Raw genomic sequence first — 15,598 nt, 5'->3', positions numbered from 1 at the left:
CTGAGTATGCCTCAACCTTTACATTTCACTGACTTAGCAGACTGAGAATACCTTTGAAATCCCAAAAATCCTATGCAGTGCATAAGGAACAGAAAGCAATGTCAGGAGTCATTGAACTGTTTATTTTTATTAGAGGCAGTGACTAGGAATAATTATTTTTATACAATCATCAATAATTATTTTTATAAAATCATCCAACTGAAAAGACCTTTTTCTTACTTACAACTTGAAGAAACTTATGTTTACAAACTTTTCCAAAAATTTATTGCAGTTAATTTATTCCCCTAAACCAGGCTCTCTTCATCAGCTTTGTACACCATATTTTTAAACAACTGTGCTCCATCAGATTTAGCCTTTCTATTCTCATCTGATACAGGGGCTCACAATTCCTTCAATATTTTTGTTTTCTCTTTGTACCTGTTCTTTTCAAATAAGTGATCAGAACTGTAACACAGGTAAGAACTCCCCCAAGCTTGAATAACCATTAATATTTCCCAGAAATGCTTTTCTTTCTTCATACAGGATAACATCTTCTTTCTCTCAACTGGATTAGGTGGCTCCAAGGTCTGAATCACTCACCTGTAACCACCACGGTTCAGGCACAGATACTTACTTCTCTGACTTTACTGGAGCTCCAAAGAACTGGATCACTTGAATATCTTTGCTGATCTGGCCTTAAATACATGCATCTATCAATTAGTTTCAATTAATTATTGGAAAGTTGTCTTCCAAATCTCAGAATAGCTGCAGGAGTTCTAGATGACAAGCCCCTGCTCAGGCAGGGCCACCCAGAGCCAGTTGTCCAGGATTATATCCAGATGGAGGGGAACTCCACTACCTCTCTGGGCAGCCCTTCCCAGCCTGTCTCCTCCACAAGACATTATGTGTATTTCTACAGAAAGGCAGACATCCAGGACCAGGAAAAAAAAGCACTGAGTTCCACATTTACATTCTCTAAATTAAAACACAGGTCTGTTCTGCTGCTCTGTGGACTGAGCTGTAGCATTGCACAGTTTGCACCAGCCCTTTGCTGTTGTCTTTCCTCACACAAGGGGGTAACACACTATTAAAACCACTTACCACACTCCAGAGTTCCTAGCACTGCCTAACCCCAAAACAAACAAAGATTTGTCTGGATTAGAATACAAATTGGAAGCAGCATCCATCTGGGTTCACCACACCCTGCACCAACTACTGCACAGTACAATGGTTCTTACACAAGTTCTTAAAATAAATTTAACAGTTTCAAATTCTGCTAAGGTTTTCAATGTAACTAAACAGCATTCACAGTTATCAGCAACTGCTCATATTAACAGAAGTTATTTGAAAAGTGAATCATCTATTTTAACAAACAACACAGTAACTACCAACCTGAGAAAAGGTAAGGCTAGATTAACATTGGACATTCACATAAAATTGAAGATTTAAAGATTCTCAGTGTCATAAAATATGTATTTCTGGACATTACCATTTCTGGTAATTAATTTCTCAAAAAATTATCAAAAAACTTCAGACAAGGTAACAGCTTAATAAACATCTTATACATACAGACATATGTAAAACATTTTCATGTCACAGTTACCCAGTGATGATGTGCATATCTTGTTTCTATAATTTGGTGAGATACTATTATTTTTTTCCTCTTACAAATATTGAAAAGCACCTGGGAGTAAAGGAGGCAACTTTCAGCAGATGGGAGGTAGCATTAAGCCTCCAGATATGTTGATCACTTTTATATGAAAATTATTACTATAAAATATAAAATGCCCTTCCTTCCCTCTCTTTAGACATTCTTTCAGTTAGAAAAGATTTATTTTTCTTCTTAAATTTTTACAAGAAAGTAAGTGGTGCAGAATAACTGTTTAAACACCAATGAACACTGACCAAAATAACTGACCTCAACTGAAGCAGGTACTCAGGAATGAAAAAGTGTTTCCAAGATCTTCAGTACAGCCTGTGCTAGAACTGATGTTCTCAGAAACACCTGCAGCAAATCAATACCCCAAGATTCACTCTCCCAGACAAAATGCTGGATGCATCCATTACCAGCCATTGCTGCGAGCACAGCAAAGGAACACAAAGGCATGAAGAAATTCAGGATATGCAAACCTGTCCAAAACCAAGCGCCAACTTCCAATTTCCAAGCTCACATTCCGAGCTCGTGCTGCTGCTTATGCTTCTCCAGCAGTTTCCTGGTGGGCAGCACCACGTTACACTTTGCACACCTGTACTTCTTTTTGTGCGTTTTGATGTGCTTTTGGAAAGCGTTTTTATCCATGGTGGAATACCTGCACCTCCTGCAGTGCAGCCTGAGGTGAGTCAGCAGGTGGCGCTTGAGGTGGCTGGAGGTGCGGAAAGCCAGGGAGCACTGCCCGCACTGGAACGGCTTCTCCCCCGTGTGGATCCTCAGGTGGAGCTTCAGGTTCCCGTTGTGGGCTGTGCAATAGCCACACTCCTCACACCTGTATGTCTTGACAGGCAGTTCCTTGTGCTCGCAGAGGCAGCCAGGAGAGGAGGTTCCCTCCCCTCCCGTGTGCAAAGCCAGGTGCCGCTTCAAGGACAGCCATTTGTTGGTTGAGTAGTCACAGCTCGTGCACTTGAAATGCTCCAGGTTCAAATGTGTGAGTCTGTGCCTCTTCAGGTGACTGGAAGTACGGAACTTCTTCTGGCAAACGGTGCAGCTGTAGGGCTTCTCACCCGTGTGAGTTCTAACATGGAGTTCCAGGTTGCTTAAAATGCCAGTAGCATAGTTGCACTCTGCACACTGATATAATAGTGACTGACTTTGTGCTTGCACATCATTTGCTGTGCTTGAGCCTTTGCAGAAATCAAAATCTCTTTCTGGATATGTCCCTCCGTGGATTTCACGATGCAATTCAAGATTCTCCAAACACCTCTCTACAAAGAGGCAACTTCCAAGCTCCTGTCCGTTTTTCACATGAAGAAGGCTGTGTTTCTGCAAATTGTTTAATGTTTTAAATGCCACATTGCACTCTTTACACACAAATGGTCTTTCATCTGTATGTATCTTTAGGTGCAGCCTGAAGTTGTTAGGAACATCAGTAACATAACTGCACTGCTGGCATCTGTATGTTTGGACTGTATTTAAATTGGAAGGATATGTATCCTCCAAGTTTTTCACAAAGTTATAAAATGAAGCATCATCTTGCACTTGTGAATTAGAGGCCTCTGATTTGAAGAAAGGCTCCTCTTTGTAATCCCTTTGGTAAGAGGTCTGAGGAACTTCTGCTCTATTTCCAGTAACAGCTAGGCTGTTGCTTCCTTGGCTGTTTTCAAGGAATTTCTTTCCAGGGCATATTTTCTTACTGTCCCACACATCACCTGCTTGCTCAAACTCCACTTCTGATGTCAGGATTCCCCCACCCAGACAATCATTTTCTCTACCAAAATGAGAGTGAGAAACATGGCCCTGAGAATCACCATCAGCTTTGCATATTTTGCTTTTAAAGTAGTTATTGCTCTGACTTGTATAAGCATTAGCTTTTAACTGTCCATGAAATTTCTTGTGAAAGCTGAGATGTCCTTTAGTGTAGAACACCAGGTTACATTCATTACATGGGTAATTCTTTGGAGGTCTTTCAGTTCTTCTCCTCCCACTCAGGCAGTCAGGTTGCAGTGCCTGGCACGTTTCTGTCCCTGCATGTATCCTCCTGTGTCTCTGCAACGCTGAGGTGCTGGTGAACGTTGCCTGGCAGAGCTCACAGGAGTGTGGTTTATCCCCTGTGTGGATGTGGCTGTGCCTCACCATGCTTGCAAAATACAATGAAAAAAAAGTGCAGAACCTGCACTGGTAGAGCTTATAGCCAGCATGCCAGTACATGTGATTTAACAGGTAGGACAAGCTGTTGCAGGAATATTCACACTGAGGGCACTGGTAAGGTGGCTTCTCCTTGTGTCCCTTCATGTGATTAATAAAACTCCTAGGATTTGATGAAGCAAAGATACAAGTTCTGCAGGAAAAGCTAACTGGCACATCCAGAGGTGTAAAGTCCCTTTCAATTTTAATGAAAAATTTCTTGTATTTACTTTCTTTTTTCTTGGTCTCAGATTCTCCTTCAGATCCTTTCTGCCTCCCTTTTCTCGCACTTATTCTATTTTTTCTTGCCCTTTGCAACTTAGCAATCTTCTTATGAAATTTAAGGTGATTCTTAAGATTGAAAGAAAAGAAAAAAGTTCTTTTACAAAAGCAGCATTTATGTGTCTTCTTATCTTTATGAGCTGAATAAATATGTTTCTTCAGGAGTGCACTGCATTTATACACAGAACTACAAAACCTGCACTTGAAGCTCAATCTTTCATTCTCCTTTGTAAAACAAGACATTTTAGAAAGAGGTGTGATGGTCACACTGTCCTTCAGCCACGTTAAACCTTCTTTCTGGCTCTGGAACTCTTTTGGGCTTGCATGGGAAGAAACAACTTTTTGTTGCTGGTATCTTTTCTTAGGGAATGGTGTTAACATCTTGTAAATATGTTCTCCAGTAGTATTTGATTCAGCAGAAGTGAAAGCATTCATATCAGGTTTCCCTACATCTTCTAGATGTTCCTTAAAAGTAGGAGAACATCCATTAAGAAATGGGTCAGAACAATTATTAAAAGGTAAGGTAAATTTCTCTTCTTCTTTCAAGTCTTGTTCCAAAAGAGAACTCAGAGTATCTTCTTCAAATTTACTTATTTTCCTGTAATCAATTTCATTATCTTCATTCTTTGAGGAATCAGGATCTACAAGGAGATATAAAAAATCACATTTCAGACAATCATAAATATTCATGATTAATTCACAGCAATAATCTCAAATTGCCTAATGATTTGCTTGCTCTTTACTACTTCTGCTTCCTTATTATTTCTCTCTCTCCATCTCCCTAATACCTCTCTTCATGTTGCTCTCTGCCCCCAACATTTAAATGTTTCTCCCAGCTGGAAGCCACCTTCTTTGCTACTTTCTATTTTCACTCAAGACTCTGAATTTCACAGGACACCACCACATCCAGTTTTTAACGGAACATCTTTATGCCAGAATTCCTATCAGAGTACTAACAACAAAGTTCTCTCAAGCTCCATTCTCACAAATACCATGCTTTTTCTGCATTTTGAGAACATTTCCCTGATGAAAGACCACCCTTTTTCTCATTGGAGGAGAATGACAAAGTACCAACTTTTTGTAGTTTCATTGCCTTTCACAGGAGTCTGTGAAAAAACAGAGCATACTCCTGGCAATATTTTCCTTCTGCTGCATTTATGAATCTAATTTGAAATGCTTACTCTGAAAAAACCTGGTTTCATAGTATTTCTTTACAATTTTTTATTTCAAAAACTTGAAGTTTACTGTATTTCTTAAACTTGGAATAATCTTATTAATATATTACCTTCCGCTTTAACAATTATCTCAAATTCCTTGTGGATTTCTGGTTGTTTCTGGGGACTGCCATCAAAAAGAACATCTGCAATACTGACAGGTTCTTCTTCATGTTTGGGTTCCACTACCAATGTCTCAAAAGTGTCAGCTCTGTCACTGTCAGCAGAGAGGAGAGGAGGAATCTTCTGAAAGCCATCATCACCACAGTCTTCTCCAACACTGCATTTGATTATCTCTGGAAGCTCTGTTTTGCAAGACGATGTAGGTAACACGCAATTTTGGCCATATTTATCCGAGTCTGCATCACACCCATCACTTAAATGTGACAATTTTGATGTGTTACACACACTCTCACCAAGCCATTTAACCTCGGAGCACTTAATAAAATTATCTTCATTTGAAACAGTCTTGTTTGCATCCCAATTGCCTACACTGCTAGTGTCGTTTGAAGGCTCTACTTCGTTTTTTAGGCAAAGGCCGTTGTTGAATTTAAACTCCTGCTCCACCTCGGGAATGGACACCTCCTGCTCCTTATCATCATCATCCTGGAGAAAATCCTCATCGCTCAGCACCAAGATAGTGATTGGCAGCACAGTCTCAAACACCTCGGGCTCTGCGAGGAGAAACAGACAAAATTACCGCAATTCCCCCCAAAAAAAAAAACCAAAAAAAAAAAAAAAACCAAAACGCCGACGGCACCGCGTCCACCATAATCCCCGCGCATTCGCAGTGCGCACGCGCGCGGCCCGGCCACTTCACCCCCTTCCCGCCGTCCCCGCTGTCCGCGTTCTCTCGGGCACGGCCGCTCCCGCGGGAGCCGCGCTGGGTCCCTGCCCGGGCCGGCGGGCTCTTACCGCTGTCTGCGGCCGCCTGCGAGGTTCCCTCCGCGGCCGCCTGCGGCACTCCGGGCTCCGCCGGCATCTCTGCACCCCTCTGCCGCGGGACTCGAACCTCGGGCCTGCGCGCCTGCGCAGCGGGGCGGGGGCGGCGCCGCTGCCGCCTCCTGATTTGAGGGGGAGGCGGGGACGCGGCCTGAGGGGTGTGTGGGGCTCCTCGCGAGGCTTTCAAACGCACCTTAAAACTCTGTTTTAAACGGGCTCCGAAGTGGTTCAAAACTCCGTTTAATCACCCACCTGGGCCACGGAGCCTCCAGCCGTGCGCAGAATTATTCGAATGCTCTGCGAAACCTATTCCCAATTTTGATCGTTTATTACTTCTTTTCCTGTAAAATTAGATCTTAGCTAATTCTGATCATACTCTTAAGATCGGAATTATAGCATAAATAAGGCATTCCCTTTCTGGGGAAACAGAAAGAATCACAAAATAATCCAATGCAGGAGTCACAAAATTCTTGGAAATTCTAGACAGCATCTCTGGTTTCATCCTGGTCTTGGCTGAAAGTGGAAAATAGATGAACCTGTGTGTGTACGTATTTACATGTGTAGAGATGTAGGTCCTTATATACACAGATAAATTTATATGCATGCAGGGTGTCCCTGCCCATGACAGGGTGGTTGGAATGAGATGGTCTATAAAGTCCCTTCCAGCAAAAACCATTCTGTAATTCTGTGAGTTGAGTCTGGAAGACCTGGAGATCATCAAGTCCAATCTGCCCCCGGTAATGCAGGGTCCCCTGGAGCAGCTGACATGGGATTGTGGCCAGGTGGGTTTGGAATGTCTCCAGAGGGAGACAAAATCTCTGGGCAGCCTGCCATCCTCAATGTAAAGAAGTTCTTCCTCATGTTGAGGTGAAAATTGTTGTGTTTCATTTTATGGCCATTGCTCCTCGTCCTGTTGCTGGGCACCAGTGTAAAGAGCCTGGCACCATCCTCCTGGTGACTGTCTTGGAGATGCTTACATGGATTATTGAGATCCCCTCTTAATCTTCTCTTCTCCAGACTAACCAGGCCCTGCAGTCTGTCCTCACAAGAGAGATGCTTCACAGGCCTCATCACCTTTGTGGTGTCTCCAGAAGCTCCTTGTTCTACCATTCCAGGAATACCCCCAGCTCCCAGTACCCTGCTCTTGACATTATTTTGTCTGCACCCCCAGCTGTGATCCCACATTCTGCACTGCTAGAGGATTCCCAGTTCTCATTTTCCAGGCTCAGCACTCCGTTGTGGTGTCTCCAGAAGAGGATGGAACATTTAGCCATTCCAATGAGAGGAATTTTCCTTATTCCCTGTCTTCTTCCCCCAATAAAATCATGGAACCAATTATCTGCCTTAACTTCAGAGCCTTGCACCTCTTGTATATTGAGCTACACCCATTTCTAGGAGCATTTGTTCAGTTTGTGAAATTTAGGTGGCATGTTTTTATTTTCAAGTGGAACTGAGGAAACCTCAAGGGAGCAGCATTTCCAAAATCCTCCTAGCTGGGAGTATTAACTTGGGAAAATACGAGAGATTAATATTTCAGCTCTCAGGGAATTTGGGAATCTCTGCAGAGTGGAAAGACCTGTTGATACTCCAAGATGAGTGAAACAGATGCTAGGGTGAGCAGCATTTCTTGCACAGACTTTTTGCTGCCAGAGCAGGCCACACCATATGAAAAAACAAAAGTAAAAAAAAATCTCCTGGCAGAACAGTCTGTCTCCCCCACAAGAGGGCTCTGCAGTCACAGGCTCTGCAAGGGAAGAACCTGGAAATACCAGTTATTTCTCTTTTTTTAAAGCATTTAGCTTAAAAATGTAAGATATCTCCCTCACTAGAAAACCTGCAAAATTCTGCAAAACTTTACAAAGATGTTAATCCAAGCCTTTTTCCTCAAAAGTGGCTCTTTCCACTCTTTTTTAAAGGAACAGACTGTTACTCTCAGTGTAGTACTTCATGATGCCATCATCCAGTGAATAAAGTGACCATGAAATGGCTGAGGAATGCATCTAGTCAGTCTGGGCTTCATCTGTCTTTACAAGTCCTTTGCACAAAACTACATTTTGCAAATTCAGCTTGCAATGGAGTGAGTTCAGCCTGCTTGCAACTGTGCTTGTGTCCACACTCCTACATGAAAAAAGTTGTGGGAAGTATCTTGTAAGGAGTAGGACAGCGGGAAAAATGGCTTTAAGATGAAGGAGGGTGGATTTAGAATGTGTAGTAGAAAAAAATTCTTCCCTGTGAAGGTGGTGAGGCCCTGGCACAGGTTGCCCACAGAAGCTGTGGCTGCCCCATCCCTGGAAATGTTCAAGGCCAGATTGGATGGGGCTTAGAGCAACCTGGGATAGTGGAAGGTGTCCCTGCCCATGGAAGGGGCTTAGAATGAGATGATCCTTGAGGTTTCTTCCAACCCAAACAATTCTGTGATTAAGTGAAATATTAGATACTATGAGAAATTGAAGCAACTACAATAAATTGTGATTATTTGAAGCGTGGATTTTGGCATCTTTGTGGCCAGAATGGTGGCACAGAGTTACTTCAACTAACATAAGTTATTGACCTAAAAGGTATAATTTGAGAGTGCAGTCACCTTAGGCTGCAAGTGGGTTTTATCCTCTTGCATTTAATTCTGTAGGGTCTGTGCCAGAAGTTCTGTAAGGTCTTACATCAGTATCCTTCACTTTACCAGCCAGGACACATCATAAAAAATCAAGCTGGAAATATTGAACAAAAAGCCTGAAAGTTGAGGGATAAAAGATAATGTCACTTTTAGACCAGGAAGAGCCAGAGAATTACTCCTGGGACACTTACATTTTGTAGGTGCATAATATAAGTGCATATGGTCTGGCAATAAGAGCAGAAGTGGTAGCTGAATACAAATCCAGCTGGGAAAGCAGAGAAGAGAGGCTGGGTAAGTTGTAAATGAAGTTATTGGTCAATATCAGCTAATATAAAGAGATATCTCCCTCTTTATCTCCAGGACTGCTCAGCTCAGTTTCAGCTGTATTAGGACTGTGAGCTACAGGGACTGGGAGCTTTTTAACAGCCCAGATGTTGCAGTAACAACCCAAGGCTTAGTAACTAAATGGATTATTTTACTGTAAAACCTGCTGGTTTGTTTTCCTCATTCTCACACTGCCATTGACTTTTTTTTTTTTTGTCTTTTTTTGAAAACAGCTCCACTGAAGTCTGTTCCAGCAGGAAGAGAAGAAAACACATCAGTGAGGACAAAGAGCTGAGCAGCACTTAGGCACAGAGCTTTCTCACACCAAATACCCACAGAGAGAGGCAGCTGAGGATTGAGAGTCACACAGTGTCTCAGCTCACTCTGTTTTCCAATACCTTCTGCACCAAGCAGATCTCCTTATCACTGAGTTCACCTTGAACTCGTGGGAACTGCAGGACTAGGAAAAAAATTCAGTCTTATGATTAGAGCACAGGAGCCAGGAAGTTTGATTTCCATTCCTGTTTCTTCTGCAGGTTTGTGAAAATCCCTATTGTTTGCAGAGTGTTTCAAGCTCTTCACGTTGCTTTAAGAGAACAAAACAGTGCTTTCATATGTTTTCAGCTCTCAGTTCTGGAAGCAGAGTTTGATTTATTGCCATAGGCAGCATTTCCCTGAATCTTGAGACATATATCTAAGGTAGAACTCAGGAAAACCTGTAAATACAGAGCCTTTTCTCTGGCAATTTGAGCATGGTCCATTCTACTGATATTGCTCCTTTTGTCTTCACAGAATCATGGAATAATTTAAGATGGAAGGACCTTTTAAAGGTCATTGAATCCAGTCCCAATCCTGCCATAGACAGGGACACTTTCCACTAGACCAGGTTGCTCCAAGTCCCTTCCAACCTGGCCTTGAACACTTCCAGGGGTGGGGCAGTTCTCTTTTGACTTTCTGATGTGAAAGACAGAGGATTCTGAATCAAAAATGATTGCTTTTTATGAGGCCACACTGATCTGAACAAAGTTAGCCCAAAACTGAAGTATGGAGTTTGTTGCAGTTTTAGAGAGAAATAAACTCAAAGGAAAGAAAGCAAAGGCAAAGGCAAGGGAAATTTCAGCTTGAAAGTTCCAGCATAGCAAGATCTCATTGTGGAAAGTGTGAGGAAATCTTAACAGAGGGTGTTGATTCCTCTGCCTTCTATAATAATTTGAAAAGTGAACGTTAAAGTACTGACAATAAGGAGAGTAATGAGCCATTGCTTGTTAAAAAAAAAAATATGTAGGAAAAGGTCAGCTCTTTGGGAAAGTAAGTGCCTGTGGAATGACAAGGTTAATCATAAAAAATAAGAGTATTGCTGCCAAATTGCCAGTTGCTGGGTAACCCACAGGTGAAGAGAAGTGCATTTGGTTAGTGGCAGGAATTTAATGATTCACCATCAGGCTGAAGTTTTCTTCAGTGGAGTGTGTAAGATTTTTATTTAGACAATGAAGTCTACCTGCTCCATTTGACCAGCTAGTCTGTCCCTAGACTCCACTGATAATGTTGGCTGCAAGCTTAATTCAGATGTCTGAATATGAATAGCAATAAAAGTTATCTTATTAGTTTTTCTGTATCTGTAATGGACTTAAATTAACTTAAAATAACACAGCCACACTAGATATGATAAAATAGCATAATTAGTTTGTGAAAAAGCTGCTTCCTAGGCACAAGGTTTGGAGGCCAATCTGAAAACATTATAAACTCTTTTTTTTAATAGAGTAAGACAAAGGTGCCTCACTCAAAACAGAGAACATTCTATTTGCTTTTATCTGGATGTTAATTGATTGTTTAGCTGTTTTTTCACATGGTTTTTGCATTAATTTTTTCTCTATGAGGGTGGTGAGGCCCTGGAACAGGTTGCCAGAGAAGCTGTGGCTGCTCCATCCCTGGAAGTGTCCAAGGCCAGGTTGGATGGGGCTTGAAGCAACCTGATCTAATTAAGATGACAGGGGCTGAAACGAGATGAGCTTTCAAGTCCCTTCAGCCCAAAGCACTTATGATCCTGTGATTTTGTGTGGCAGGGCTTTTCTGCAGATTGGAAGCCTTTTGATGTGATCTGGTCATGCCCTGTTGTGAATTCCTGTTACCCTCCCAAACTGGGTGATTAGGGACACCTTTCACTAGCCAGGTGACTCTGACATGGATCCAGGCAAACCAAAGTTCTCCTACACAATTTCCAGGTACAGTTTAGGAGTTAGCATGGGCCAGAGCTAATTTCCCAGTACAGAAATAAACAGAAGGAATGAGCAGAGAAGATTAATGCCTGTACAAAATCAAATGAGAACCTCTGGCACTCATGATGCTATCTAGAAAGATGTTTGCTATAGCATGAAAGTAACTTTTTGTGTGTGTTTCAAAAGATTTCTTGAAAAGTCCCCCCAGACTTGAACTGTATGGTGATAAGATGTAGTTTATGGAATTATAGTCAGTCTGGTTACTTGTCTGCAGCTGAGAGGAGTGTTTCAGCTAAAAACAAAATAGATGAATGGCCTTTCAACTGATTTTCAACTTTGTTTTGTATTCTGCAGTTGCTTCTAAATCACAGCAAAAATCAACAATATTATTCATGCTGACAAGATTGAAAATGCTGAAAAATTATGGAAAAGGAGAAGCCAAAGCTTTTTTTGTTTGCAACCTTTTCCTCAGCTAAACACATCAGGTCTCTCTTAGCTTACTTTTGTATTTTCCTTCCAGCTTAGATTATTCCATCTTAAAATATTTTTAGTACTATTTTCACTTTTAGCAAGTGCAAAACATTGTGTTTTTTTCTGTAAATTTGCCTTGCATAAGTGACAGTTACACAGGACATTGGAAGTGATTGAGATATGCACCAAATGGTATGGATTTCTCATTAAAGTAGGATATTACCAGGGTGACTGAGCAGTCTAAAGACATTATATTTGTATTTTTCCCAGTGAAGGTGGTGAGGCCCTGGCACAGGTTTCCTAGAGAAGCTATGGCTACCCCATCCCTGGAAGTGTTCAAGTCCAGGCTGGATGGGGCTTGGAGCAACCTGGGATAGTGGAAGGTGTTCATCCCTTCAGGTATCTCATTCCTTATCTGTATTCATTCCTCATCTGTATTTCTTTATGGAATATTTAAAAACAGAAATCCAGATCTTGCCCAAACAGGTCTGCTTTCCATGGTGGATGGTATGAGTCCATACATCTCAGATATGTCTGTTAAGTTCACAAAGTGCTCTGAGATTTCAAAATACAACTATTATGGAAATAGCCATTGTTATTCTTGTTTTTAATAGCTGCTGACAGTCAGGAATATTGTGAGGTAAGTGCCAAGTTAGAAGCTGTGATTCTGAATAGAGTTTTTCAAATACTCAAGGGCTCTATTATTTTGAGGTAATTTGGACTGTCATCCCAGAAACATCTGGTGGAAGGAGATCAGACTGGCACAACAAAGACTGGCAGTGGTACTCACATGTCCCCTTATGGAGCCACTTTATGGGTTTAGTTGTGCTAAAGATCTTGAATGCTTTGCAGGGCATTACTGAATTTTCTTGAGCTGTCTGAAACTCACCATTTCCATTTCATGGCAACTGTCAAGTTTCTCAGTATGTTTTTATTCTCAGTGTGAACGCACCCACAAGTACAAAACCTTTCCTGCCCATTTAGAAGAGTGTTGTTTTAAAGAATAAACATATAGAGAGAAACTTCAAAATTAAATTATTGGTTCAAAGCTTATTTTTCTTGGTTTCTAATCTCAGTGTGAGGTGTTGGTGCATGTCCAGAGAAGAGAACAGAGCTGGTGAAGGGTCTGGAGCACAAGTCTGATGAGGAGCAGCTGAGGGAGCTGGGAATGGGGCTCAGATGGAGAAAAGGAGGCTCAGGGGGAACCTTCTGGCTCTGCAAACTCCCTGACAGGAGGGGACAGCCAGGTGGGAGTCGGGCTCTGCTCGCAGGGAACAAAGGACAGGACAAGAGGAAACGGCCTCAAGCTGCACTAGGGGAGGTTTAGATTGGATATTAGGAAAAAACTTCTTTATTAAATGGGTTGTCAGTTATTGGAGCAGGCTCCCAGGGCACTGGTAGAGACACCATCCCTGATGGATTCAGAAAACATGTAGATGTGGCATGTGGGGACATGGTTTAGTGATGGGCTTGGCAGTTCTGGGTTAATGATTGCATTCAGTGCATTCAAAGCATAATGGGAGTCTGGACTGTTGTAGCCATGTCCATTTAGGTTTGGTTTTGGTGCTGAATTTCCCCCCATTCTGTTCAGCAGTGGGGTAAAAGCTCCTTTAGAGCTAATTAGCATCAATAACTTGAAGTCTCTTGTCCATTTTTTGTTATTATCTTTATAATATGCATGAGGCCATTTTGGGTCTAGGATCCAGAACATGTAATCAGAGCAGAGTACATCAAAGGCTGTCTTGTCACTGGAATATTTTTAAGTTGTTAATATAAAATCTCATTGAGGCAAAGCTCTGTAGTTCATGCAAGACAAAACCAACTGGTTTATCTGAACCTGTCTCCATTAGGATCTTGAGTTGACTTTGCTGTTTGATTTAGCAATCAGCTATAAAAGACAACATTTTGGAAGCCAGTCTAATGAAGATACTTAGAGTGATATTCTTCCAACCACACGTTTGAATCTGAGAAAATTACTTCAGGCTTTATTCCCTTTATTGTTGATGGGAAGAAGCAGGAATTTAGAGTGTGAGTCATCTGACCTATTTTAGATGTCCATTTTGGAGTGATGAGTTGCAGATGAAACACTGATTTTTCCCTGTTGAGTACCAAAGGGCCAGGGAGGGATTAGTTTAGATGCAGGTGACTGATGGGATTGGAGGAACTCATCCCATCCTCACTTCAGGGTACAACATATGGCTTTATCAACAATAGCTTTATCACCCAGCAAATGCCATGGCTGATATGGGATCTCTCCCAGGTCAAGTCTGCATGGAGATGAGACCAGCCACTGGAACTGGAGCTCCATTTCCATTCGAGAATGATTGACAGCCCACTGAGGTCAACAGGAACTTTCCACTGGCTTCAATGGGCTTTGCAAACCCCAAGGTTTGAGCATACTTTAATTTAGCAGCTGGATGCCACAATTTAAGATAACATAGTTCTCCTGGGTTTCATTATCAATGTTTTGCAAAAGGTCAGCACTCAGACCAAAGTTATCCACAGACTAGTACAGTGGTTCACTTGGTCATAAAGGCTGGGCACATGCTACTCCTAATAGAATATTCCTTCCTTTGGTACCTGAGTCTTCCTTGGTACCTGGTTTGGTTTATCTGGCTCATAGTCTTCATCATCATAGGAATCCATACTTAATCCCTTTGTCTATCTCCACCAAGACTGTCAGTGGTCTGTGGTTTACAAAGAACAGCTTTGCTTTCTAATCCCTACTCCCTGACATGTTATCCCTGTCCCTTCAGCCTTTGACCACCTTGAAGCTGCATCTCAGTAGCAAGTCTGGTGGATTTAATCTCTGATAAAGAGGGGGTTGAAAGTACCTTTGATAAACATCCAAGACAGACAAAAAAATTTGTCTAAAAACTGGACTTTTTTCCTTTCTGCCAGGCAGGCAGAGATGTTGCTTATTTGAAGGAAAACTATTAAGAGAAAATTCAGTAGTGAATTTTCTGAAGCTTGAAACTTCATTAATTAATGATTAAATAACTTGAAAAGATATTATAGCTTTTGGGGCAAGTGAAGATTTGGAGAGAAAACAGAACAGTTAAGTATTAAGTTAAGTATTTGTCTTATTTTTGTGGTATTGTGGGTGCTTTGCAATACTTATACTTTTACTCACTCCACTGCCCCAAACATCCTTTTTAGTATCTGGGGAAAATTATTCTTTTAGAGCCCACAGAGTGTTTCAGAGAACACACTACTGCCTTACAGGTACTAACAATTTTCTGCATCAAAAGAGGGGCAAACTTGAGTTCACTGCATTGTCCAGGTCAGTGTGATGTAACTTTCACAGTCAAATCCAGATCATGCAAATACTAATAACATCATTGTCCTGGTCATGTTTCTACAGGAAGGAAGTGGTAATTAAAAACCTTTGGGAAAATAGTATTAAAGTTGGACAGCTAAAATACTTTGTTTTGTTTTAAATAGCAAGCAGGCTTCATGAGCACTGCATGCTCTGAGGAATTTCAGTTTTGGCAGTAATGGAAATAAGGAGAATATAACACAATTGAAAGCCTTAACTCAAGTGGTTTATTTAAGACACCTCTCTTAATGCAATCCCAGAATGGTTTGGGTTGGATGGGATCATAAAGATCATCTTGTGCCACCCCCTACCATGGGCAGGGACACCTCCCACTATCCCAGGTTCCTCCAAGCTCCATCCAGCCTTGGACACTCCAGGGATCCAGAGGCAACCACAGATTTT

At 41.7% G+C, this 15,598-nt stretch overlaps 1 protein-coding gene across 1 annotated transcript; it reads right to left on the bottom strand.

Annotated features, from left to right (window-relative positions):
* Positions 1–101: 101 nt before the first annotated feature.
* Positions 102–6,348, bottom strand: LOC130251493 (zinc finger protein 28-like). Its single transcript, XM_056488149.1, has 3 exons — positions 6,229–6,348; positions 5,385–5,987; positions 102–4,740 (listed from the first exon to the last, which is right to left on the bottom strand). The coding sequence occupies exons 1-3, from the start codon at positions 6,293–6,295 to the stop codon at positions 2,147–2,149; spliced, it is 3,264 nt and encodes a 1,087-aa protein (XP_056344124.1). The 5' UTR covers positions 6,296–6,348; the 3' UTR covers positions 102–2,146.
* Between the last annotated feature and the right edge of the window lie 9,250 nt (positions 6,349–15,598).

Source organism: Oenanthe melanoleuca, chromosome 3 (genome assembly GCF_029582105.1).
Source record: "Oenanthe melanoleuca isolate GR-GAL-2019-014 chromosome 3, OMel1.0, whole genome shotgun sequence".
NCBI lineage: Eukaryota > Metazoa > Chordata > Aves > Passeriformes > Muscicapidae > Oenanthe > Oenanthe melanoleuca.
Note: the sequence above shows the minus strand (reverse complement) of the source record. Positions and strands in the feature narration are given on the sequence as shown.

What these genes read in the sequence shown, in the direction of transcription:
- LOC130251493 (XM_056488149.1), bottom strand. Translation starts at nt 6,295, where the DNA reads ATGCCGGCGGAGCCCGGAGTGCCGCAGGCGGCCGCGGAGGGAACCTCG. An exon ending in GCAGGCGGCCGCAGACAGCG is followed by an intron (nt 5,988 to 6,228) that starts GTAAGAGCCCGC and finishes TTCTCCTCGCAG; the next exon opens with AGCCCGAGGTGTTTGAGACT. An exon ending in GATAATTGTTAAAGCGGAAG is followed by an intron (nt 4,741 to 5,384) that starts GTAATATATTAA and finishes ATCTCCTTGTAG; the next exon opens with ATCCTGATTCCTCAAAGAAT.